The 24,462-nt window shown below is 45.0% G+C and overlaps 2 protein-coding genes across 5 annotated transcripts in view; one reads left to right on the top strand and one right to left on the bottom strand.

Annotated features, from left to right (window-relative positions):
- Window positions 1-24,462, bottom strand: part of LOC105431004 (protein-lysine N-methyltransferase SMYD4) — a 101,577-nt gene that overhangs the window by 33,305 nt on the left and 43,810 nt on the right. The window contains exons 1-2 of one of the 3 annotated variants that reach the window (XM_089074238.1): window positions 5,476-7,856; window positions 4,471-4,615 (exon numbers count right to left, since the gene is read on the bottom strand). In XM_089074238.1, the coding sequence (XP_088930364.1) occupies window positions 4,471-4,615; window positions 5,476-5,836 (506 nt within the window). In that variant the 5' untranslated portion in view covers window positions 5,837-7,856. Of the gene's footprint in view, window positions 1-4,470; window positions 4,616-5,475; window positions 7,857-24,462 lie in introns of those variants that run through there. The other 2 variants (XM_089074237.1, XM_089074239.1) reach the window with 2 other exon arrangements.
- The window catches only part of LOC105433371 (growth factor receptor-bound protein 14), a 296,179-nt gene continuing 289,230 nt past the window's right edge, over window positions 17,514-24,462 (top strand). Inside the window, exons 1-2 of one of the 2 annotated variants that reach the window (XM_089074245.1) lie at window positions 17,514-17,903; window positions 17,986-18,093. The gene's annotated coding sequence lies outside the window, so the exon portion shown is untranslated. Of the gene's footprint in view, window positions 18,094-24,462 lie in introns of both variants that reach the window. The other variant, XM_089074244.1, reaches the window with a different exon arrangement.

Genomic DNA, 24,462 nt, shown 5'->3' on the forward strand with positions numbered 1-24,462 from the left:
CCTCGTTGCATTAATTCAACACGACTACCTCGGATACAGTACGATACAACTTTGATGGCGTATACAAGCGTTATTTTATTTCATAAAATTCTCGGACGATAAATCTAAAACGCGTTTTTACGCTTTAGCTGCCGGCTTAATAAATTGTATCCTCGTAACGACGATGAGAGAGAATCTTTTCGTCATTTCGAGCATGAAAGCGTTCCTCGAGCTTCTAGAACATCGCCCTGCTCTCGCCCGCTCTTTATTTCGATAATTAAATCTCTCTTCTGCATTGTCTACGATCAAAGCTCCCTGCTTGTTTCGCCTGCTGGAGGAATAATAAAACCGAAGCACTTTTAATTTATATAATTTGCAAAAAATCAAAGTAACGAGCTGGTTCTCTTAATAAAATCACGATGTCCACTGATGATTATCAAAAATCTCGCGACGTTATATATTAATCTTGCATAATCTTTAATAACATACATGGTTTTTTTTTACTCCATTGAGATATATTCAGATAGAAAAATAATTTTTAAGTATTCCTTTTAATCTCTTTTTTTTACACCAGAAAACTCGACATCTGTATAACTTGACGTAAAAAATTACATGTTATTTTTCAGGAACGCCGTATAATATACATTTCGAGGTTAAAATATTAGATAAAATTACGCGATAATAAATTACGTCACATTTGACGCGGCGGGCGGGAAATTTATCGCTCCTACATCATGCGAAACATTGCTCCAGGTTTTCCCGCGTGCATGTTTATCCCGATAATCGCGTCGCGTCGCGTCGCGTCGCGTCGCGTCGCCCTACGTCGCTTATCCCCCGAAAGCTGCCGCAATCTGGATCAAAGCCGTTGCAGGAAACCGTGGCAGCTCATAGCTCGAGGAGCAATCCTTCTTGCCGAACTGACGGGCAAACGTACGAGATTTCCTCGCCTCGGCTATTTCCCCCTATCCCCCGATCGTGTTCAACATCCGTCTCTCTTTTTCTCCCCGGGAAAACCCGGGACGAGCGAGTGCGGTCCGGTCCGGTCCGGGATTCGACGGAGGAAAAAAAAAACCGGGTTTATTGCGACCCGTGCGGTTCGTGTCCGCGATTTATCCAGTCGCGGATTGCCCTCGCGGAAATCGGGACCGATCTAATTTTGCGCGCGCGTGATCCCGACGAAGCGGGAAAGCTCTATCTCCAACTGATGGCTCGATCCCGTATCTGGCCCGATCTCTATCCTCTCTCCCCTCACTTCTCTCCTCCTGCTCTCCCCGGGTGGGGAGTTCCGGTTGGCGCATTTCTTCGGCCGTTAACCGTCGGAAAACAGAATTACGAGGTCCGGGAAATATTTTTCAAGCGCTCGCGCGACAGCGAGCTCTCCCCGACGATTTCTATCTTTATTGGCGGTCGCGTTAAGTTATCGCGCGCATTAATCTGCCCTCCCTTACGATTCATCACTTGATAAATTTATCGATAAATCCTGATAAATTGCAATAATAACGGAGGATGATGTAAACGTCATGCTGGATACTGCGAACGGGAATCTCGTTCTCCTTTTTCAGGAATCGCTTTAAAAAGTTCTCGTTCGGCGAGGAGAGATATTCCGTCGCCGAGCGTTTGTATCTATCTCTTCGGTTGGGAAAGACAAATTGTCTTATGCGTCGCTTTGCTCGATTTAAATTCAGCACGGTGCATTCCGTCCATGAGAAGTTTCCCTTTTCCGCTATAACTTCAGTTCTCTCCTCCTTCCCCTCCCCCTCCCCCGCGGATCTTAACTATGACGTTCGGGAAACACAAAAATGACTATAAAAACGCGGGATACAAAAATGATTATAAAAATACGGAATTTGATACGAATTCGTGGAAGGAGAAGCCTCGTCTTTTCTCCCCACGAAATTCTCCCTTAACAATTATATTCGCGCAAAATACACTGACCGATTATTCCGTGATAAAGCAAACGCAACGTTTTCTCAAGTGTCATCCCGCGAACATTATTTCGTATAACGTCTCGCGTCCCTTCCCACTGCGAAATACCATTTGCGAGGAGGGGGGCATTCGCAAAAATCTGCGTATTTTACGCGAGAAACAGAGACAGAAAGAGAGGGGAGGGAAAGAGACGACGAAAACGAGGATGCCGTTTCACAATCAAATCATGTGATTTCTCAGTGCAAAAACCCCGATTTAATTTCCGTCGTTACAGCGCGCGTTTCCCTCGCATCTATATCAATATCGCTATTATTTGTACAAATTTTTTGCAAAATTACGTGATCGCCGAAAATGATAATGAAAATGATATCCACCGGCGCGCTCGTTACGCGCGCATTTGCGCATTGAGTTTCTAATGATTCGGCCGCGTTTGAGAATTCCGCGTGACGTTCGTCGAATAATTATAGCAATTATAATTAGACCGGCTCACCCTCCCCCCTCCCGCTCCCCTGAGCGTAACACCGTTTGCGGCGCGGGACAGATAACGGGTGGCGCGAGCCGGATAAAATCCATTTTGCGTAATCCGTCATGTCCGCATTTATCCGTCATTAATTCAGCTGCGATTTTAATTGACAGAACAGCTACTACGGCCGCTCGCCCGCGGCTCGCACGGTGTTTATATTATCGATTTTATACGTACGTTCACCGAGACCACCGGACCCAGGCGTTGAGCGCGGTTCACTCGCGTCTACGCGATTGATGCAATGATAACTATGTCTGTCTGCGTCGATAAACCGGAGAATGCGGATCGTTAAAGCGAGAGACTGTATGCGAAATTTTCGAAAATTCAGACAGCACCCAACACTATAATGCGATCATGCCCAGACAATACACAAATGATTCGAATTTCCTGGAATTTAATGCTTAAAAGCGCAAAACAAGAGACCTTTACTTACTTTTTCAAATAGCCTGCAAAAGCCTTTTCTTTTTTTTTAATAGCACTCTCAGATCTTTCGATTACCTGCTTTTTTTCTTTTTTAAAATTACTCTTTAATATTTTAAAAAAGTTTTAAGTAAATAATAAGAAAGTAAAAGGTAAATAATTTTAACTTAACGAAATCATTTCTTTTTCCTACTTGCAGAAATTTTCATTACAAGATCGTGCATTAAGTAATTACTTTAAAAACACTTTAAAGATGTTAAAAATAAATTTTTCCTAAATGTACGCTTAAGTGAATCCTCTTTTAAAAATCTAGACTCTTTTTGTAAACAAAGTATTAAAATAAATACTATTAATTCCGCCGGTCGCCATCGAATGTAGAGCGAATTAGCTTTGTTATTGCATCGCCGTGGGAGATTTTATGATATTTTCCTCCAGTGTACAATGACAATTTTAACCAACATAATTTCACGCATGTGTCACACACAGGATGGTTTAAATACTTGAACACGATTGATCGATTATTCCTTTCGATTCGATATTATTCGGAAAGTAATATTACATGAGAGTGAGTTGGAAGATCATTTGTTATATAAAATTTGTATTTTCCAAATCGATCTTGTTTTATTAAATAAATGGAATCTATAATTAGAATCTGAATTTATTAAGTCTCTCTCTCTCTCTCTCTCTCTCTCTCTCTCTCTCTCTCTCTCTCTCTCTCTCTCTCTCTCTCTCTCTCTCTCTCTCTTCATTGAAAACTTGAGATTTTTGTCCAAACAAAGACGCACGTGATATCTTATGCCTCGTATTAACGTTAATAAACTTTTATGATAATCAATTTGTACTCGCGGGAATGAAAATACGAGAAATAAACGTTTAGATTTACTTCGATAACGACAATTCTGGAATCCCTTGCAATCTTCGCATCCCTGTTCTCGCTCTCGAAGTTTCCGAACTTTTCGTATTCGAGCGAACACCGAACGAGTAGTCCCCAACGTCGTCAGGGGGTTCTTTCGTCGCGCGATCAAAATTTCCTTTCCGATTTGAAATGCACTTCTCACGTATGAAGTTAATGGCGTTTAAAAATTCAAGGCTCATTCGCCGCACTTAATCCGTCTCATCGGTCGGCAGCCGGAGGATAATGCCGCTCTCAAAAGCGCCGCATTAAATGTTTATTGTTCGTCTACTCAAAGGCTACTTCGACTAGTCGTACGGCTAGTTTCACGAGGTTAACCTAGCGGGAAGCCAGCAACGATACCGCAGAGAGGATAAGCTAAAACCGGAGTCTAGTTTCGTTCGGTAGCGGCCGCCGCCGCCGCCGCCGCCGCCGCCGCCATCCCTGCAAGTGCCCATCCCTTCTGAATATTTTAGGAAGTTCGGGCGCACGTATTCCACCTCCTCGCCACATTATATCGAAGTCTCCGGGGGGGATGGTGGGCCCAGAGGCAAGGATGTACCATCCGGGGTACATATACATCCCCGCGATTAAGTTCACGGACGGGAGGGGGAAACTGACGCGGGAAAATTGTAGATGGGGCAACCGCGGTCTCGGCCGCTGCCGAGAGACGCATGGCAATGAAAGAGAAATCCACCAAACGGATTTGCGAAATTCGACGAATGCTTACGTCGGTTTATCCGGCAGTTCGTGCTCGGCGGCCAGTCGCAGATCCTCCAGCGCGAAATGATACTCTTTGAGGGCCATAAAGATCTCGGCTCTTCCCAGCAGCGCCAGCGGCAACGACAGACCCTGATCGACCTTCTTGTTTCTACCTGAAACAGATATTATCGATGACGTGTGATTTGGAAAAATATCGCTGCTTGGCTCCGCAACCCCCACTCGTCGATTGCCATCGCGTAAGCGAATGTAACGATTTATCGACACAAAACCAATGAAGCTATGAAAATGCGAGGGCTCTTCGGCCGACTAACGTATGTCGCCAGAAAGCGGGCAAAACTGAAGTGAAGTATTTATTTCACTTGTGTGAACCTGGCAGGATGCCAAAGCAGACGCGGATCGGCTCGTCTCGACACACACGTTTTACTAATTATAATTCTAACTATAATTCATAAAAATATTAAAATATTCATTGGATTCGGGGGAAAAAAATCCGATGAAGATCGTACACAACATAAATATATCAACAAATAACCTTTAATCCTCCATCACCGAATCATCGCTTTAATATAAATTTAAATTAATTAGCAATTAATAATTAAATTAAATAAATAGCCATTATATTGTAGTAAATAATAATTATATATAATTTAATGAAACATTTGTAGCGTCGCATTCTAATTACGGAAATATATAAGTGTATATTATTTTATATGAATAAAAAAAATGTAAATTTAACGATTGATTAATTAATAACCCCATTAATGGCATTCAATAATTGTGTCTAAAACTTTAATCGCATCAAAATCTATTATATCATTGTAAATAATTCATATGGTCAAATGTTAATAAGCAGGATCTATCTGGCATCTCATTGTCCAAAGAATTTTCAAATATAAAAAATGTAAGCAAAATATAAAATAAAGTGATACGAGGACAGGGATACGATATTTATAGTTAATTTCGACATTTAGAAATTTTCCGAATAATGGACAATGAATATTCTTGTAGTGACCTGGCTGAGGCGCACGCAGGACAGCTTGACTGAACAGCAAAAGGGCCTTGTCGTGTTCGCCGACGGCGGCGAGCTGGTATCCCTCGAGTCGCCTACGCCTGGAAATCTCCGCGTCCTTGTCCCGAAAGAGAGGCTTCACCTTCGCGAGCGTGTCGGCCACGACGTCCCTTACTTTCGCGTCAGCGAAGATCGCCCTTATCCGTCCCTCGTCGTCGTCGATCCGGCCGAATGTCCCCGACGTCCAGGTATCGCCCGCGGTTTGCATCACGAGCTCGCTGAAATCATGGAAGAATCCCTTCCTGCCGGAGCGCAGGGTCTCCGACGAGCAGAGGGTCCTGTAAAATTCATCGTGATCCTGCATTCTTGCGCGCGCGGCGGAAGGACGCGCCCGGCGTGCCGTGTCCCGTGTAGAAGCCCTTTGTGCCGCGTTCCTCCCTCTCTCTTCCCCCCCCCCCCCGCCTCCTCCTCTCCCCGACTCTCCGCCCGTGCTCCGTTAACGAGATCCCTGTGTATATGCGAGCGAATCGCCCTTAGCCGTAGGGCTGAAATACGGCCCGTCCCGTTTTTATATCGCAGGTTATATCGTATCCTCTTAGTTTTGTTACGATTGCGCCGCTTACATAAGTTGACTTCTCCTTCCCTTCATTCTATTCCGTTTTATTTAAGGTACATCTTTATACTTTCCTTTTTCCGCTAATAAGTATATTATTCTCTTTCGGCCCGTTTTTTTTGCACGCGTCCTTCTTGTCTCTCGCGAGAGAAAAATTTATCTTCTAAGATTTTTATCATCGCCCATCTCTCACAGTTATTACGCTCTTATTCGACATCTCTCCCGGTTTCCTTGATACTTTCAGCTAATTATGTTTTGATTAAAGTCTCCTTGTATATTCCTATACTTTTGTGAGAAATAAATCTCCCTGGAATACAATCAATTTCCCTCTCTGTCTCTCTCTCTCTCTCTCTCTCTCTCTCTCTCTCTCTCGCGCGCCTCTCCGCGCGCTGCAGTTGTCGTTGCGCTGCGACCGTCTGGAGATCTGCTTCGTTACTTTCGATGTTGCACCATTTCCCTCGACCGATCCTTTTGAATATTACAGGAGCTAGGTGTTTCGATATTTTGTATCTCTCTGCCGTAGAACGCACGACCTCTCGCTTCGCGAACTCTCGGGATTAAGAAACGGCACAATTCGCCGGGTTCAACGACCGGAATATGTATGTAAGGAGGTGAGCGGAGATATTTCGCCTTCCGAAAATATCATTAAATCCACGCGATGATAATTTTGCGCAGCGCCCGATTTCGTCCGGCAGAAACGCGCGCGAATCCGAAAAAAGTCATTTCGCCGTAGTGAATCATAAAAGGCCGAGGTCCGAGCCGCGCGCGCGCAGATTCCTATTCTCTCATCTCGAGTCCGCGGAATTAAACGATTCTATTCGCCCGTGAGAAATAGCCACTCGGGGATTCTCTATCAAGAAGCAGCGAGACCCAAATTTAAAAGGACTTCCTCCGCCAGTCGAGTCCTTCTTCGCAAATTGGAATCGCTGCTAGAATATTGGATGAACACCACCGTCACTCCACTCGACTCTCTACATTATTTCTCTCTCTGCTATATTATTTCTATTAATTAATTTCTATATTATTTCTGCTATATTATTTCTTTTTGATCGCTTTGTTTCGTTATTTATAAAATAAATAAAAGTAAATAAAAGTACGACAGAATTAATTATTTTAAAAGGCGCGAGTCATAAATTCATTAATTATCTTAATTATTTTTTAACACGCACATTTAAGTCCAACTGTGTCAACAACGAATTAACACTCGAGTGTTCACGATAATTGATAAATATAATACAATTTCCTCGTATTTGCAGCATCGAAACTTTTCCTCATCGAAATTATATTGGTTTTAATACCCGTTTAGATACCGTCCATTTTACCGTCTAAACGTTTAAGTAAAGATCACCCGAACGGCTCGTTTGACTGCCTTTTACGCAAACTTTTCACTTGTTCTCTCCTCGACCATTCTGAACCCCGATTGCATTCCGATTTCTTTCCGATTTCGCCGGTTCGCAGCGTTTCCGGAACCACCAGTTCCGGCCGCGGCCGAGTGCATACGGAATGACGGAAACGGATTACTGGCGGTCCACCGGTCTCCACCGTCTCTTCCTCTTCCTCCTCTCTCGGCGAGTAAAACTTTAAAGATCTTCGACCACTTTCATTCACCGCGAGAACCGCAGTATCCGGGAATTTCTCACACCTCTCGCGCCAGCTCGATGCTTCATGAGGGGTTTACTTTATAGACACGAACGAGGTATTAGGACGCAAGACCGGTATTAGACTGAAGACGCCGCTAGAATGCGGACGAAAGGGATGGAGGAATATACGTGCGTAATACATAAAGTCAGAGAGAGAGAGAGAGAGAGAGAGAGAGAGAGAGAGAGAGAGAGAGAGACGAAGACGAAACACACTTTAAGAACGGACGATCTCTTTCCACTTTTACTCTTTCCCTCCCTCTCCCCTTCTTCCCTCCTCGTTCTTTCTCTCTCGCTCTTGCTCTCTCTTTCTCTCTCTGGTATGTCTAGACCAGCCAGAGGAATAATTTTAGACGCGTTCTATTTCAATCCTAAACAGCTCGCGAGGTACTCGCTCCTCATCGCAGAGTCCTCTAGTTCCGTCCGTTCGCAAGTAATCGTGAAACGCCACGAAAAATTTCTTGTCGATAACGACATTCTTCGACATCGTCTGATCCACCCCCTCCCCCTCCCCCACCCCCTCATCCTTCTCTGCTTCTCTCCTTCTTTTTTCGCCATCGTTCCGTGCGATCTTACCCCGGAGTCGCCTCTTGAGTCGACGCGGAAATCCTACCACCGATATTCGCGCCCGTCACTGCCCGTTCCACCACCACCACCATCACCACCACCACCACCACCAGCACCACCACCACCACCACCACCACCACCACCATCACCACCATAGAGCCCCATTATAGCCCAAGAAAATTTATCACCGAACGTCCTTGATCTCTCTTTCTCTCTCTCTCTCTCTCTCTCTCTCTCTCTCTCTCTCTCTCTCTCTCTCTCTCTCTCTCTCTCTCTCTCTCCGCCTCACCTGCTCACGGTGGAAAATACCTGGATTCGAGTAACTCGTAAATCGAACTAGCCGAGTAATAAAGTCGTACTCGTGACATTTCCCCGCTCCTTCGGAGTTTCCGCACCTTGCGACTTTTTGCTATTGTGCGCCGGGCGAAATCTTCGAGTTCTTGTGTGCGAGACGTTCTTACGTGACTTTTCTCTTCGGCCACTTAAATGGTGAGCCAGCTCCGACATCGTCTCGGCGGTAAATCTCAGTTTTCCGAATTTTCGCGTGGGCTACGTAATTGTAACCGCTGATATTTTGATTTTTTGATTTTTATTTTGAACTAGAAAATATGACTATCGAAACATTATAATATTTTAATCACGGCTTGTAATTAATTTCTCTTAAATAAATTCTTTTGCCGTTTAATTATTTTAAATTGTAGCTGTAGCTTTCTCTCTCTCGTACTTTCTTTCCGTTGTGTAAAGATTCATAATATAAAATTAGAAAATTGCAAAAAGTAATAAAGTCTTTCTTCCTGATTGAAGTAATATTTTTTGCAATAAAAATTTCTCACAAGTTTTTAATTATTATTAGGAGTGATTATTATTAGAATATTACTTAGGGGAGATTAGACATGTCGATTGCTATATTTTCAGATCCATAAATAAACGGCCCGTAATTACGAACGAAAGTTTAGAAATAATTTATTTAATTAAATTTAAAAAAATAGACGCTCAAGATCTTGCCTGATGTGCGTAATTGTCCATTGTTTATATAACTAAAACGCTCCAGTTTTATACATATATATATATATGTGTGTGTGTGTGTGTGTGTGTGTGTGTGTGTGTGTGTGTGTGTGTGTGTGTGTGTGTGTGTGTGTGTATTTAATAATCTTCTTTATTTGTTAAAATAAAATGGACATTATTTAAAAAAAAATTCATGATTTGGAAATAGGCTGTAATTACTCAATTAGTTCTTCTCGTAACTTCTCATGATACTTCACGTACGATACGGTGAAATATTTCGGGCACGTCTTGGAACGGAGTCCGTAGAACCTTGTCTGGTCATCCGGCCCGAGAGAATTTGTACACCGCATCGACCGTTCTCATCCTTGAAAACGTAAAGTATCGATGCTGCTGCTCTGATGAAATATCGACACTTGACTTCTTGAAGTAAATGGAACCTTTCGCGTGGTAACGTCATATGAAATTCCCGAAGGGCCGCCGGTACCGTCGGCAGTTGTATCGATTTAACGTCCGACCACGTATGCCCCGTTAGTTGTCATATGCGTGTCAGGTGCTCGCCTTATCTATTCGCAATCCCGCTCATATTCTTCTCCGGAACGTATGAATTTTTCAGCATTGTCGTCGCAAGATTCTCCCCCTTCACCTTCCGAGAGCGCGGTAAAAGTTCTCTCCGCGCGGGGTCGTCGGTGGAGAACGTCCGGTGTTCGCATTAAATTATTATACTCAAGATTTCCCGCTTTTACTTCGCTTAAACGATGGGTTTTCTTTCTTCGATTTCAATTTGTATTTTCGCGTCCCGCAAGAGAATATGATGCGCGATGTTCCCGCGTCCCACCCTGAAAATCCGATCGCCGAATAGGAACAGCATCGCGTGACGATAAATGACGATGTCGCCGCTGATGTATTCAATTGTTGACGCAAACGGACTTATCGAGTTAAAGAAATGTCGTCGCCTGTGTCACGATTCGCTTATCTCCTCGCCGCGATAAAATAATGAGATTTCTTTCTAAGGAGTCGGTCACGGCCCCAGATAGGGGTGTCTTAAATTCCCCGTGGGTAATCACTTTTTCTTGAAACACCGATTTTTCGTGCGGCGCGGTCGTTTCTCGTGCGTGGGCTTTTTCCGGTAGGAAACGTGGGTCTCGCTGACGGCATATCTTGCCGAGGATTCGCGATAATCGGGTCGATTTATGAGCCAAGACGGGAAGTTATCGCGCAGCACCGGCAAAGCAAAACTCTGGCAGCTTTATTGGTCTCGAATTCTCTCCCGCGAACTGCTACGGAACTCCAGGAAGAACGGTTTGGTAAATTTATCCGCTCGCGCGCACGCGGCGTACGCTAATAATTGATACATCTGTTCAGCCCGCCCGCCATATTTAACCGCGAGATAACGGCGATATCGCAATCACGCGTTTGAACAGGACGTTCGCGTGCGATACGCGCGCCAAACGAAAGCCTCGACGTAATTCGTAGTTTAAGTTAAGTTTCACCCGGCGGCCGTTTAAATCGTACGGACGTTAAATGGCGTTCTTTTTTTTTTCCTTTTTTTTTTTCCTTTTTTTTTTTCGTCGGGTAAGGCAAGCCGTTTCGCGTGTTTCAGGGCAGAAAGACGCGGCTGATTCGCGTAATTCGAGCAAATTGCACAATAATGCCGGCGGAATATTCGCCGAGGGATCTTAATGGTATTTTTATCGACTTTTCTTCCAACGCGCTGCGACGACCGTCTTCGTGCGGTTGAAAAAAAAAAAAAAAAAAGAACGTCATGGGGGAAGGAGGGGTCTGTCGCGAGGGAAAGAAACCCCTCTCGCCCCTCTCTCCATCCCTCTTTTTTACCCTTCACGCGTAATGCGGAGCGTACATCTTTCTTTCAGTGAACTTTATACTAATTTTTTACGATAGTTATTCAAATTAACTTCCCCTATGTGTGTACTCGTCTCTTTTAATCGTGGCCATAAGGGCGCAAAATTACCATCGCACCCTCTTCGGTCTCAAACACCTCGCCTCGTCTGCGCGTCCTGCCTGCGCTACTGTCATTAAATGCAAATTTCGCGCGGCCGGTGGAGTAAACTAGAGGCCAAAGTTTAAACCGTATTTAGTGAAGCGTTCTTGCCGATTAGGAGTGCGGAACAGGTGTATTTTCGGAAGTAGTGACGTATGATTACCCGGGATTCATCGCGGATTCGACACGTGCAATTGCCGGCGTGTCTCGATCCACGTTGCCATACGGGACCCATATGACGTGATGTATACTCGACATGCCTATATCAATTATGAATATTGGAGCAAGAGACAAACCGGGAGACAAGTCTGATGACGTGAAAGACTCGTTCGTCATGGGAATTATATCGACGAGCGGTTAACAATATTATCGATATTCCGGCGAGCTGAGTCAATCATTATTAGCGTAGATTTTCAGCCTAATTGCTTCCAGCGGATCGATTCCCGCTTATGTCGGCGTATTAAATATTAGTCGTCTTTTGTAACGTACGTAATCCGATCTCTAAATACACGACACCGAACGAAACGTGTTACCTCGTCCATACGTCGGGCGTTACGAATGCCATTGTATTACCCGATGAGCGTTCCTCTCGAGAAAGGAAAACGAGAGAAAAACATTTGTAAATTTACCTTATCTACGAATCGCAGATTACGCACGTCGGAGAGAAGAGAGAGAGAGAGAGAGAGAGAGAGAGAGAGAGAGAGAGAGAGAGAGAGAGAGAGCGAGCATATTAGCTTAAATATAACTGGTTAACAAGTTTTCAAGCTTTGACCTCTTTTATTTGATAATAAGAAATTCTCATGCCGCGAGCAAAATTATTTAGAGATATCTAGACGCATAGGACGCGTTATTGAAACTTTTATATAATTTTTTCACATTTAAGATGAAGGCCTTTTTCAATGATACCCGGCGCGCCTGCTCAGCGCGTTTTATCACTCTCATAAAGAGCACTCGCGTCGCGGCTCTTTCGCAATCTCTTTTTATCAATTTACCGTCCGTCACACACCGCCGGGACGATCGGCTGATATCGTATTCGCCGGTGTTACATTAGCTCACACGACCTCCTCGAGCGAACGTGACCGGAGCGTGAGCGTAACGAGGCGTTTCGCTTCTGTAAAATTCGTCGTGCGCAAGCGGATTCTTTTTTCGCCGCGCGCGCGCGCGCGCGCGGGGGGAGAGGGGGAGGATTCTTACGAGCTGCGAATTTTTGTTCTTTGTGTCTTTCGATAAGCCGCGGATTCTTTCTTCGGAAAGTTTCTAGTGCGTCAGCGCGCAGTCATCAATCTCATCACGAGCCAGCCGGAGAAGCCGTCGAGCTTCTTTCGAAACATTTTGATGATAAGTCAACGAGCTCAAAAAGAATGCGATAAAATACGCTATAACGTACGAAGAAAACTGCCAGCGTGCATCGATTTCTTTACGCTTTAATCTGTATACATCCGTTATCTTGAGCCGTTTACTTAAGTACACTGTACGAACGCAACTCTTCGATTTTTAATTCTCCACGAAATCTGTTTCGAGAGGTCAATCATTCGGACATCGTTTAAATAACAACATAATAAATAAATGTTAAACAACAATTGGCAGAGTTCCGATTATCTTCCTATTTGCTTCCAAAAAGGTTGTTGCAACAATTCTTGATTTATTTTGGGAAGAGTTATTGCGCTTGAGTATAAGAAATAAGATAAAATTAAATACATGAGCTTCATGTAGAAAACACTTCGAATCGTATTACGGTCTGATAACAGCACGATATTTGGGATTCCAGACGACGATTTTGAAGCGTCCATGTGTAATCCGTGGGCTATCCGTCCTGAAATCGTCGCGTCTCCGCAAACTAGTTTATGCCGAGAACCGCGCAATAAATTATCGTGAACTGCCCCCCCCCCCCCCGGGACCGCTTTTCGCGATGTATAAATGCGCCGGATACGCTCGCGGAAAGCACTTTATCCAAATGAGAAGAAAACGCGCCCTCCCCCTCCCGCCTCCTCGAAGATGAAAATCGATTTTTGAAAGACGAGTCCCGAGTTCCCTTCTTCCCTACTCGTTCCTCCCCTACGATCGATCTTCTGTATCTAATGTATTGCACGAATGCTTTAGTCCCACATAAATCTAGGAGCTCAGCGGGAGGACGGGAAGACGAGGAAAAACAAAGAGAAATAAAGTTGTTCGAATCTTATTTATATTTCTCATTGCTCGACTTAGAGGAATTTAATTCCCGGAGCGAAGAAAATACCTCCATCCGTCTATCGATTGTTTGGCTCTGCCCCCTTGCGCTCAACATATTTATTCGCAGCGTTTAATGGAAATACGGAGCATTATGCGAGCGATTTTTCATCCCCCGGCCGGGATAGAAGCGGGGGTACGAGAGAGTGAAGTATGGCCGCGGCCGCGGAATGCAATCGTCCATGACGCGATTACCCGCGGAAATCTTGCCGAATCATCAGGTGGTTCGCCGCGCGGCCGCCGCGCAGGGGACTGCGCAGTTTGCGCGCGTGTTTGTCGTCGTAAGCCTAATTGTAAGCCGGTTAATTACAGCGTTTATTTGCGTGCGCTCGCCCGCCTGTCGCCCTTTCGTTCGCCCGCCCGCGTCCCAAATCCCGCATCCCGCCGCCGCTGCTGCGTTTCGCCGAAGATCGGTAATCGTTTATCACGTTCCGCGCAGGGACTTCATTACACGAGGCCGACCGCTAATGACATTGAATGTACGATGAACCGTCATGAATTGTCGGTGCGAGTTGCAAAGTGCGTCTCTCTCTCTCTCTCTCGCTCCTCTTGTTTCTCCCTCCGCGATCGGTAGCATTAATGAAGTCAATTAGGCGCGGGATGGGCCTCGATTGCATTTCGTGACGTAGAAATCTTCGGCGCATATTGGTCCTCTCTCCGCTCACAGATTTAGCGAGATAATTCGATCCATCGACTCTCTCTCTCTCTCTCTCTCTCTCTCTCTCTCTCTCTCTCTCTCTCTCTCTCTCTCTCTCTCTCTCTCTCTCTCTCTCTCTCTCTCTCTCTCTCTCTCTCTCTCTTTCTTTCTTCCTTCCTTCATTGGTACACTGTCCGGACGGCGTCCGCGTTACATTTCCCTTCGTCTCCTCCTTCTCCTGCTCCTCCTCTTCCTCCTCCTCCTGCCCCACCTCCGCAGTTTCCTCTTTTGCTTGCAAAGCGTACGCCGGGCAATCTCATAAAGATGAAAGCGATTTCTCGATGTTAGCGTTTTAATTTAATCCTCTTACGCGCGGAAAACGGCGAGTAAAAATGTTTTGCGGAATGTCTTCCGACTCTACCGTTTCGCTCTCTTTATCAAGAGACCTTACAAATACGAGTCGTTCAACCCGCGTCTCTCTGGACGTTTCTCGTCGACCCCGTTACGATTGTTAATTGGAAATTGCGATACAGAGAGAGAGAGAGAGAGAGAGAGAGAGAGAGAGAGAGAGAGAGAGAGAGAGAGAGAGAGAGAGAGAGAGAGAGAGAGAGAGAGAGAGAGAGAGAGAGAGAGAGAGCTCGCCTGGCAAAAATTTGTAGGAGCAGAATTTTTAATCGTTCAATCAATTCGATATACATATTTGCCTATTATTATTATTATTATTATTATTATTAAATTAATTAAAAACTTATAGAAGCAGTATTTAGAAATATGTAATTATGTAACAATGTTACTCGAATGCTTCGTAAGTTAAAGGGCCTTCGTCTTTCATCTCGCTGACGTCGCTCGGCGGATGAGGGAAGAGGAGGTCGCGGATCAAGTGGAGAGCTTCGGAGTGTCCGAATGTTAGCCCCCTTATCGAGGGAGTCAACATCAGTGACGTTTAAAATAATATCCCGGGTTAAGCGCTTCGCATCGGCCGTTTATCTCGAGCCGCAGAAACTCCATTCTATCCCGCCAACAAAGTTACGGAAGTTCGCGGGGCCGCACGCCCCGGTTGAAGTAGCGCGTTGCGGGGACCAGGACGCGGCGGGGGCGCGCGGGAGAGGTTTGGGGGGGGGGAAGGGAGGCTCCGAGACGAGACGAAGGGAAACTATCGTACGCCGTCGTTCCCGAATGACATAAGGCGGCGCGAGTCGCTATTATCTTCGCGTGCGAGATCGATAATCCGTTCCGCTCGCGAGGACACACGAATCCGAGCTTCCACGCGATCCACCTAATTAGCCGGGGACTTCGGTTCGCTTCGCGCAATTGCGGCCCGCCGTCGATCGGAAATGTATCGGAAATGTACGCGCTTATCGAGCTGCTATTCTTACGAGCCACTGGCGGCAACAGAACGCGCGATATTTTCTACGTCACAAAATTGAAACGCAGATTCGAACGCGCGGCAGTTATATTTAATTCTCGACGTTCAGAATGTGGTCTCAAATTACAATCACAATTTTTGTCCGTTTTCATCTCTTTTGTCCTCGTTTTATTTTATTTTCGTGTGTTTTGGAAATAACATACCAATTAAGATATTGAGCAACGACGGAACGAAAAAAAAAAGGCGAATCGAAGTTCGCGTTGTTTATTCACTTCTTTATTCACTTTTTTACGCGCCTTAGATATATAGAAAATATGTACTCGCCGTTTGTTCAACGTTCATTCGCTTAGCGTTCTACCTATCTTAATAGCTCTTAGATTCGAGATACTTACTCACGAAACGCAAAGGGAATATTCGAAATAATGTTATTTGAGCAGGAAATGGAGTCGCTGCCTTACCGCTGTACACCGACAACTAATTTTCATAGAAGTGTGGACTCACGTAATTTCGTAAAACGACCGGTTTGTGCACCTTTCTTTCTACTCCATACGCGATATAACTCAAGTATTATATTTTAGTCGCAATGTGGATTCCCGTTGCTATTAAAATTTCAAGTTCACTCCCGCCATTATCTTAACGGCTAGGATAATCTTTATTTTCTTTTCCCTCCCTCCTTCTTTTCGCGAAGGCTTTGCATATCCCTGCGGTAATAGCGGCGATACGGTATAAATGTTTCACGATGTCGCCCCCGGATCCTCCGCGGTCGCCGCAAAATTTGATTAACGAATCCCTTGAATTTTCTCTAGCGGGAACATCACCGTATCTGAAGTTCCATGTGACGGCTCTCCGACGAATTATTAATGGTGCCCGTAGAAATTACCAGTGTTTCGCGCGATTCTCCGACGGTCGCCTGCAACGGGGATTCATTCGTCGAGTTACGACGCATCTACATATTTCGCGCGTTTTGCTCCATCCGAGATCGTTGAAGACGAGAGAGACGAGAGAGAGAGAGAGAGAGAGAGAGAGAGAGAGAGAGAGAGGAGGGGGGAAGGAGAGGGGATGCGACACGCGCGTCATTTCGCGTAGATTATAATTCCATCGATGCACGTAGGAAATAAAATTACGAGCCGCGCGCGCGATATATTCTGAGGCGCGCGCGTTATCGATCGAATACATTGCAACTGTGGCGCTAATTGCAATTGACGATTAATAATTAACGTCTACGTCCGTAATCCACCGCGAAATAATGTATCGCTCGTCGCGCGCGTTTCTCCGGCGTGCGCGCGCGACGGCCGGTGTGACAAAAAATTTACGATAGCGCGATATGACGTTGCGTCATTTCGAAGATTCGTGCATATCATTAAAAACCAGTACTCTCGATACACGCATACACGCGTGTCGCGCTTTTTTTTCTATTTTTTTTTTTTTCGCCAAGCGAGCGACCAGCTTCTAATGTGACCAACGATATAAATTTTGCGTTTTTATTTACTCATTTGCGCGTCCTTTATTTGCATTCTCACATTTAAATTGCTTTATTTTTAATTATCCAATTAATTATCATCTTTAATTATTCGTATTATTACGTTACTCCGAGATAAAAATTCTATATTGCTTTCATTATGGCCTTTACTAACCATCCTAATGAATTCGCGAAATGTGACATTAATTCAAACGATCTTGTTCCAAGCATCAGGAAATCGAAAGGCCTTTTTTTTGCACCGTGATCACAAATGATCATCGATCGTCGCTCTTCCTCCCCTCTCCCCTTTCCTTTCTCCGTTTCTCTCTCTCCCTCTCTCTCTTTTTTCGTTTCTGTTCGGTCTCGGCAGTTGGACGGAGCGATCACGGAGCGCGCGAAATCGCGAGTGATCGCGCGGGCTTGTGCTCGCGCATCCCGTCCGATCTTGCGTGGGCGTCGCGACGTCACGCAGCACGCCGGCTCGGGCGTATGCGGACGGTGGCGGGCGGCTGTGAGACGCCTCGCGCCGCCGTCTCGCAGTAGGCGACGCGACCTCGGCCCGTTAGGATCGCGCCGGCTGGTTTACGTGACGTCGTGAGCCGGGGATCATGTCGGCAATCTCTACACGCGAGACGACGACAACAGCCACGGCGGATTAAGAAACGGGCGAAAGAGGCGAGCCGCGCGTCGCGTGTTGTTGCGTGCCACGTGTCGCGTGCGACGTTCCTGGGCGCCGGCTGGGTCCCGCTGGCGTCTCCGTCTTCGGTTTACGCGATCGGAAGTGCGCGGCGACCGAGAGGAAGATGACACAGTTCCGCGCGGCGAGGAGAGACGCGCGTCGTTACGCGCGACGATAACGCATCAGCGTGGCGGCCCGAGTGTAGATTGATACAACGTATGCGCGAGAGGAGAGGAAAGTAAAGTGGGTGAAGTGTTGAAAGCGATCGCGACTCTATATTTTTCTCTCTCTCTCTCTCTTTCTCTCTTTCTCTCTGTCTTCCAAGTTACCGTCATCATCGTCGGCGAGCACCGGGCGGTGCACGAGGCGCGGGAACAACGGATCCCTCTGGACCGCGGCGACCCGCAGAGAAGGGAAAGCATACGGACGACGAGTGAGTGTCACGTAAGAGGGGAAGAAAAGCATTAATATAAATTCTCGGTTTCTCTCTCGGACAATCGTGATAATCGCGCACTTCGCGCAGTGACGTAGGCTGCGAGCGCGCGTGAGAGGCCGGCCGCGGCGATTATGCGGGACCGTGATACCGACGGCGACAACGGTTTACGGTTACATTTGCGGTCCGAGGAGGGAAAGGAAGGAAAATAAAGTGGAGGAGAGAGAAGAAATCGACGGGATTATACTCCGATCCTGCGGGAGGCGAGCCGAGTAGTTACGACCGCGGGGAAGCCGCCGTAGATTCTCTCCTCGTCTGACTCCGCACGACCTTTTCCACTTTCGGCTATCTCCCTGGACTCTGCGCGCGCGGGCATTCTTCCACATTGATATGCGAGCCCGCCATATATCTTGGCGATTTTCAGGTCGTTAGCGGGGCAGACGATGGGGACGGGGAGAGGACGGGGGGAGGAAAGCGGAAAACGCGCGCGCGGGATTCTCCCCGAAACTTTCTAGGGCACCGTTTTACCCGGAGGATAGGAAATCCTCCCCCTTCCCTCGTCGTCGGACGAAGATCGGTCCACGCCGAACTCCGTGCAACCCCCTCCCCCTCCCCACTCGTCGTCTTCCGCCCGCAGTTCGCGTCAACATAACGATAAGTTAAATTTCCGGGGAGTTCGAGTTGGCCCGCGCTCGCTCGGCAGGATTAGTCTTTCGTATATTCGCTCGCTCGATTAGGATTGTCATAAACTAACGAGCGCGAGTCCGTTTGAGTCGTAAGGGCTGTTTGCCGGAGAGATTGCCGACACGAGAGCCCTTCGAGAGCTCGCCGCATTTGCATTCGCGAATGTAGGTTTGCGTTATTTTCGTATGCCGCGAGTCTTTTACATGTCGAATTCTCTCTGCCCTCGTTTTCTCTTTCTCGCTTTTTCTCTCCTTCGCTCCTCGCACGCCCGCTCGATAACTTCCACGGCACAAGTCATAGCCGCCGTTCGTGATTTAAAAAAGATCGATCGACGGCGCGCGCCCCCTCGACGATCGTCTCGAGAGCAGCTACGAGCCGTCGCCGTCGCACTGTTTGTAAACAGCATCGATCGACGTTTGCCCGGCTTAATCGGATCAGCGGCTAATCCGACCGTCGACGCTCGCTAAATGTTACTTCTAATTTTTTAGCCCGCCGCTTAATGCCGCCCGCAAATCGTCCATCAATCGCGCGATTGCCCTTTTTTTCGTCCCTCCCCGCCGACCCCCGGCGATCGCAATTTATCTATCCGCGTTTACTCCGAGGTTGCTTCGCGCCGAGCTCGAGTTTCTCTCATATAAATTTGACGCTTTTTTTAGTTCTCGAACGCGTCTTTAAATACCGGAAGTCTACCTCGCGCCAAGGTGATAATTTAATTTTAGGAGCGATAAAATATATATATATATTGAAAATACGTATACTTCGACAGATATTAGTAAATTCGAAAGTAAGATCTTGAGAATTTATTTTCCGATTATTCTATTAACGAATTTTCTAGCATTTTTAGTATGATAGATTTTTGTGATGGATTTTGTGATCGTGTCGCATTATACTTTATGCTAGGTAAGCTGAACCTTTAAAATCTTTCCACCGTCACAGACACAAGAGATCACGAGGTTAAGCTGTCCGACAGTTCGCTAAGAGTTCGTCCCATCGATCGTTGAAAGTTTCCCGCGAAATCGGCCGAAAATCAAGGAAGCTTTTACCCCTTTCGATCTAACGGATGGCAGAATGTGAAGTGCTGCCGGCCAATGTGCCAATCTGCTGATGTGCCAACAATAATCGGAAGACTTAGTAGACGCGAGATTTCATCATAACATACGTCACGACTATCTCACATAATGCAATATCTTCGTAAGATTTATAGCCTCTGAAATGTTATTGAGATAAAATGTCTAAAAACGAATCTTGTGAAATATCAAAAAATACTTTAACAAAAAAAATACTTATTCTGCAATATCGTTACAACTTTACAATATTGCACATTATTATTTTCCAATTTCCTTTACGTACAAAAAAAAACGAATGAACAAAGGGGGCAGTTTTTCGTCCTAAATAAGGGCTTATCTTCCGGAAAAAGGATCAATGGTCGCGCGGCGGCTCTCGAGTGTGATTCCATTTTCAAAAGGATCGTTTTCCCCCGTGCAAAATTGTATTCATAAACTTGGCCTATCGGCCCGAGTCTTCTTTCCCCTCATTCCTCGAGTGTCAAGGGTCGTACCGGGATTTTGCGGGCACAAAGCTGTCCTCCCCGCCGGACGGCGGAAACGCGGTTATTTTGGAGGGGTGGTTTCCGGCGCGGCTATTATTCGAGGCGATCCTTCGCGTCGCCTCGGCAAATTCGCGGCGCGAATATTGTTCATCGATCCTCCCGCCACTAATTTGCCAAATTACTCTCGGCCTCGAGAAAGGCACGCTCGTTAGCGACTTGGGACGTAAATGGACGCTCCCGCGCTCATGGCGTACGCGTGTCACGGAAGACGACGCGATTAAATTAGGGCCATAATTCGTCGAGATTAATTTTCGGCGATGCAAACACGCCGCGCGCAGCGGATTTCCACGATGAGTGCGCGAGCGCCGCGCCGCGTTAATTTTTCCTCGGTTCCAGATAAATCTCGCCCGAGATTTTACAAGAGGAAAAACGGCTAACTCTATTTCTGACTGCGTAAAGAAAGGTGTTCTTTTTCGTGATTGTGAAAAGTATAATTGCAAGTCGAGTTACTCCGGCCACGTACCGCACGTCTTTCCTTACAATTTCCTACCACTACATCTCTCACTGTACCGCACTAATTGAAGATATACATTTGAAAAAATTTCTTGGAGATTTGCCTACACACGTCTAAAAATCATTTGAATATGGGGGAAAAAAAAAAATCAGTTTTGCTGAAGAATCTCAAAATTTGACCAGATCTGAAAATAATTTTGGGTCATCAAAATAATTACATAGAATTCAAATTAGTTGTTGAAATATAAAAAATAATGCATTATTATTATTATTATATTTTAGCGTTCTGTATATTAGTTTTGATAACCTAACAAAATTATCTTGTTAAATTTTTATATACTTTAGCAAAACTGTCTTTTCCATGAATATATTTTACATCTATCATCACATATTACTATTGTACTGTTGGAAAATATGTGTTAAATTTAATATAAATCGTATGTCTCAAAAAGTTCACTCACTTTTTGTGTCAATTTAACATTATATAAATGTATTAAATAGTAACACTGATACTGTGTTAATATTTCAACAAAAAAGATATAATCTTGCTATTAACTGGAAGTTTATTATGTGTACAATTAACATAATTTTTATAATAAAAGTAAATATAAATAACGCGCAGTCATTTCCCTTTTCTACCTCTGTGAAATTGGCCCCACTTCTTTAAAAATTGTAATAAATAAATATAGATTCTGATTGCCCCCTGAAAAGTTCTAGAGTTCTCTATCAGTTTTAGAAAAGTTCCGTTGATTAAAGGCGAGAAAACATCATATAAAGTTTCGGGGGAGGGGGCAATTTTACAAAATCGAATATTTAAACAGCTGTAACTTTTATATCATTATCTTAGAGATATGGTTGTTAAGGATAATCGATAGAAGGGGCTACCGGAATTCCAAACGAAATATCAAATTTCTGAAAAAAAATTTTCACCCCTGTGTACTTAGAAAATTTCATAACTTTAAAGAGCTAAAACTTTTAGAACCGAAGAGTTCTCTCGATTATCCCTAACAATCGAAGCTGTAAAATCGATAAATAAAGTTCTGGCGTTCCGGTGGGAGTTCCGATAGCCCCCCGAAGAATAAGTACATAGGGATGAAAATTTTTTTTGGAAATTTGATATTTCGTTGGAGTGTCTGTAGCTCCCCGAAGAGTTCTATCGATTATCTTTAACAACCATATCTCTAAGATTAATGTTTTAAAAGTTACAGCTATTTGAATTTTCGATTTTGTGAAGTTGGCCCCCCCAAAACTTTATATGGTGTTTTTTCGTCTTTAATTAACGGAATTCTTTTTAAAACTTATAGAGATTTCTAGAACTCTAGAACTCTTTGGGGGGGCAATCAAAATTGTGTTTATTACAGTTTTTGAAAAAGTGGGGTCAATTTCACATAAGTCCCCTTCCTGTTATGCGAGAGTAATCAACATTTTTTTTTCTGTAAATTTTAACATATTTAATAAATACATATATATACATATATATTGTATTACTTTAACATATTTTTTAAATTATTTTAATAGTTTTACATTTTACATTTTGTTAAGGTCAATTAAAATAGCAGAGATGTGTTAAATTTACACATAAATTTGTAAGTTATTTAAAAATTTTAACCAAACAAATTTTTTTGGCAAAAATACACAAATTTTCCAACCGTGTACATTTTGAAAATCTGTATTCAAAAACGTCATAAAAATAACCTGTGCCTATCGAATTTTCTTTATTTCCGGCTTCAAAATCAAATATATCTTCTATATATATATATATATAAAGAATTATTAAGCGTCTTAGTTGTCCAAGAAAGGATTGTAGAGCATTTCCTTTCAATTCGATACAGTTCTAAATATATGGCAAAGCTCGAACGGATAAGTCGGCGCGCAACAGACCGTGAATGTCGACGAGGAAACAGCAGGATAATCAAGGATACAAAGGATTGTTGGGAAGCGCACGCCGCTAATGCGTTTTCTGATGTTTCCGCCGCAGAACTCTCGGCGAGCTTTGCGTGCGCTCAAGTAACTTTGTGCTAATAATCTGTCGGATTCGCAGTCGTAATAATGGCCGCTCGTTTCTCATTTTCCTGTCATCGAAGCCTCTCTTCTCGAGTTTTCATTCGTCGGATTCGAGGATTCCCCTTCGAGGAGAAATCTTGCCCCCGAATTATATCACTGCACGCCTCGTTTATCTCGTACCCCCCCTCCCCCTCCCGAGCATTTTTTTCCGCCGTCAGTTTTAATTTTCTTAGCGCAAGACCCGTAAGCGCGCATGATGAAAAATAAACGGAGGGATTTTCGGAGGATTGTCGAGAAGATGTATTAAGCGCGGGATGTGATATAGTGCCGGGCATTATTGATTTATATGTGCTAAATGTGTTATTAAAACTTTAGAATATAAAATAATTTGAATTTTTAAACGAAATAAATTGTCGCTCCCGTGTTCCGTCCGTGTTTTTGATTTCCTTTTATTTTTCAAGTCGGCAAAATAACTCTGCTTTTCTTCTTGCAAGTAATTACAATGGTGTGACCGCACCGAGCCGATTAAAAGAGGAAAAAAAAAACAAGACGCATTAAAAAAATTAAAAATAATTATTAGTTTATGTTTAAAAAGATAATCCTATTATTATTAGTTTACCCAATGTAATTTTCAGCAAGCCTTTCCACCTTTCCGACGTCTTAACATTTCCGGAATTTAAATCGTCCATTTCGCACCCATTTCTTCGAGGCATCGAATGCCTTCTTTGTCTACTCTAATCTGCGTTAATCTATCTTTATGTACCACGACTCGCGTAAAAGCAGCATCGAGCGCGCAATCAAAGCGTCGCGGATAAACCGCGCCTTGCGAGGAAGAAGACGAAGGAGGGACGGGCGGGCGGCTGGAAGTGTCTGGCTGGAATTTGTATGACTTGTTGTCTACCCAGCTAGCAGTTTTGAGTAATCGCTCTCGCTCCCCTTCGTCTGTCGTTGCTCCGAACCATCCCTAACCCGACGTCGGTCGTCACCCTCGCGCGGGAACCCCGGCGCGCACGACCTACCCCGGGGCATTCTTTACTCTCCCATCAACGCGGCGCCCGCGTCCCACCGTCGTCTTCGTCGTAGTCGGCGTCGGCGTCGTCGTCGTCGTTGTCGTCGTCATGGTCGTGGTCGCCATCGTCGTTCTAGAATTGTCCCTAGAATCGAAGCGCACACGCAGGCACTCCCGGAATCTCGTTTGTACATTTATTTTACTCCCCCTTCGACGTTCTTCCCTCGTTCCTCCACCTTTTCCTCTTTTTCTCTCTCCTCTCTCCTCTCTCTCTTTCGCTTTCCCTCTCTCGTTCGCCGCTCTTCGATTCGCAGTCGGAGTGGCACGGAGCGGTGGGAAATAAATGGCCCCTAATGGATTTCTTAGACGCGCGCGCGCGCGCGCGCGCGCTGTCACGGACGCGGCGGAACTCAGGTGCAGCCAGGAGTGCCTCGGCCCTCGAAAGTACGGCGGAACTCTAAATTACAGGAATCGCTGGTTCTCATTTCATCTTTCCGTCTGCCATCTCTCTCTCTCTTTCTTTTCCTCTCTCCCTGGCGACGTTCGGCAGATCACAGCTGCGCGCGACCTTATCGATGCCGATGAAAACTTTTCACCGTCGTCCCGCCAT

This window comes from Pogonomyrmex barbatus, unplaced genomic scaffold, assembly GCF_055798465.1.
Source record: "Pogonomyrmex barbatus isolate J1 unplaced genomic scaffold, ASM5579846v1 scaffold17, whole genome shotgun sequence".
Classification (NCBI taxonomy): Eukaryota; Metazoa; Arthropoda; class Insecta; order Hymenoptera; family Formicidae; genus Pogonomyrmex; species Pogonomyrmex barbatus.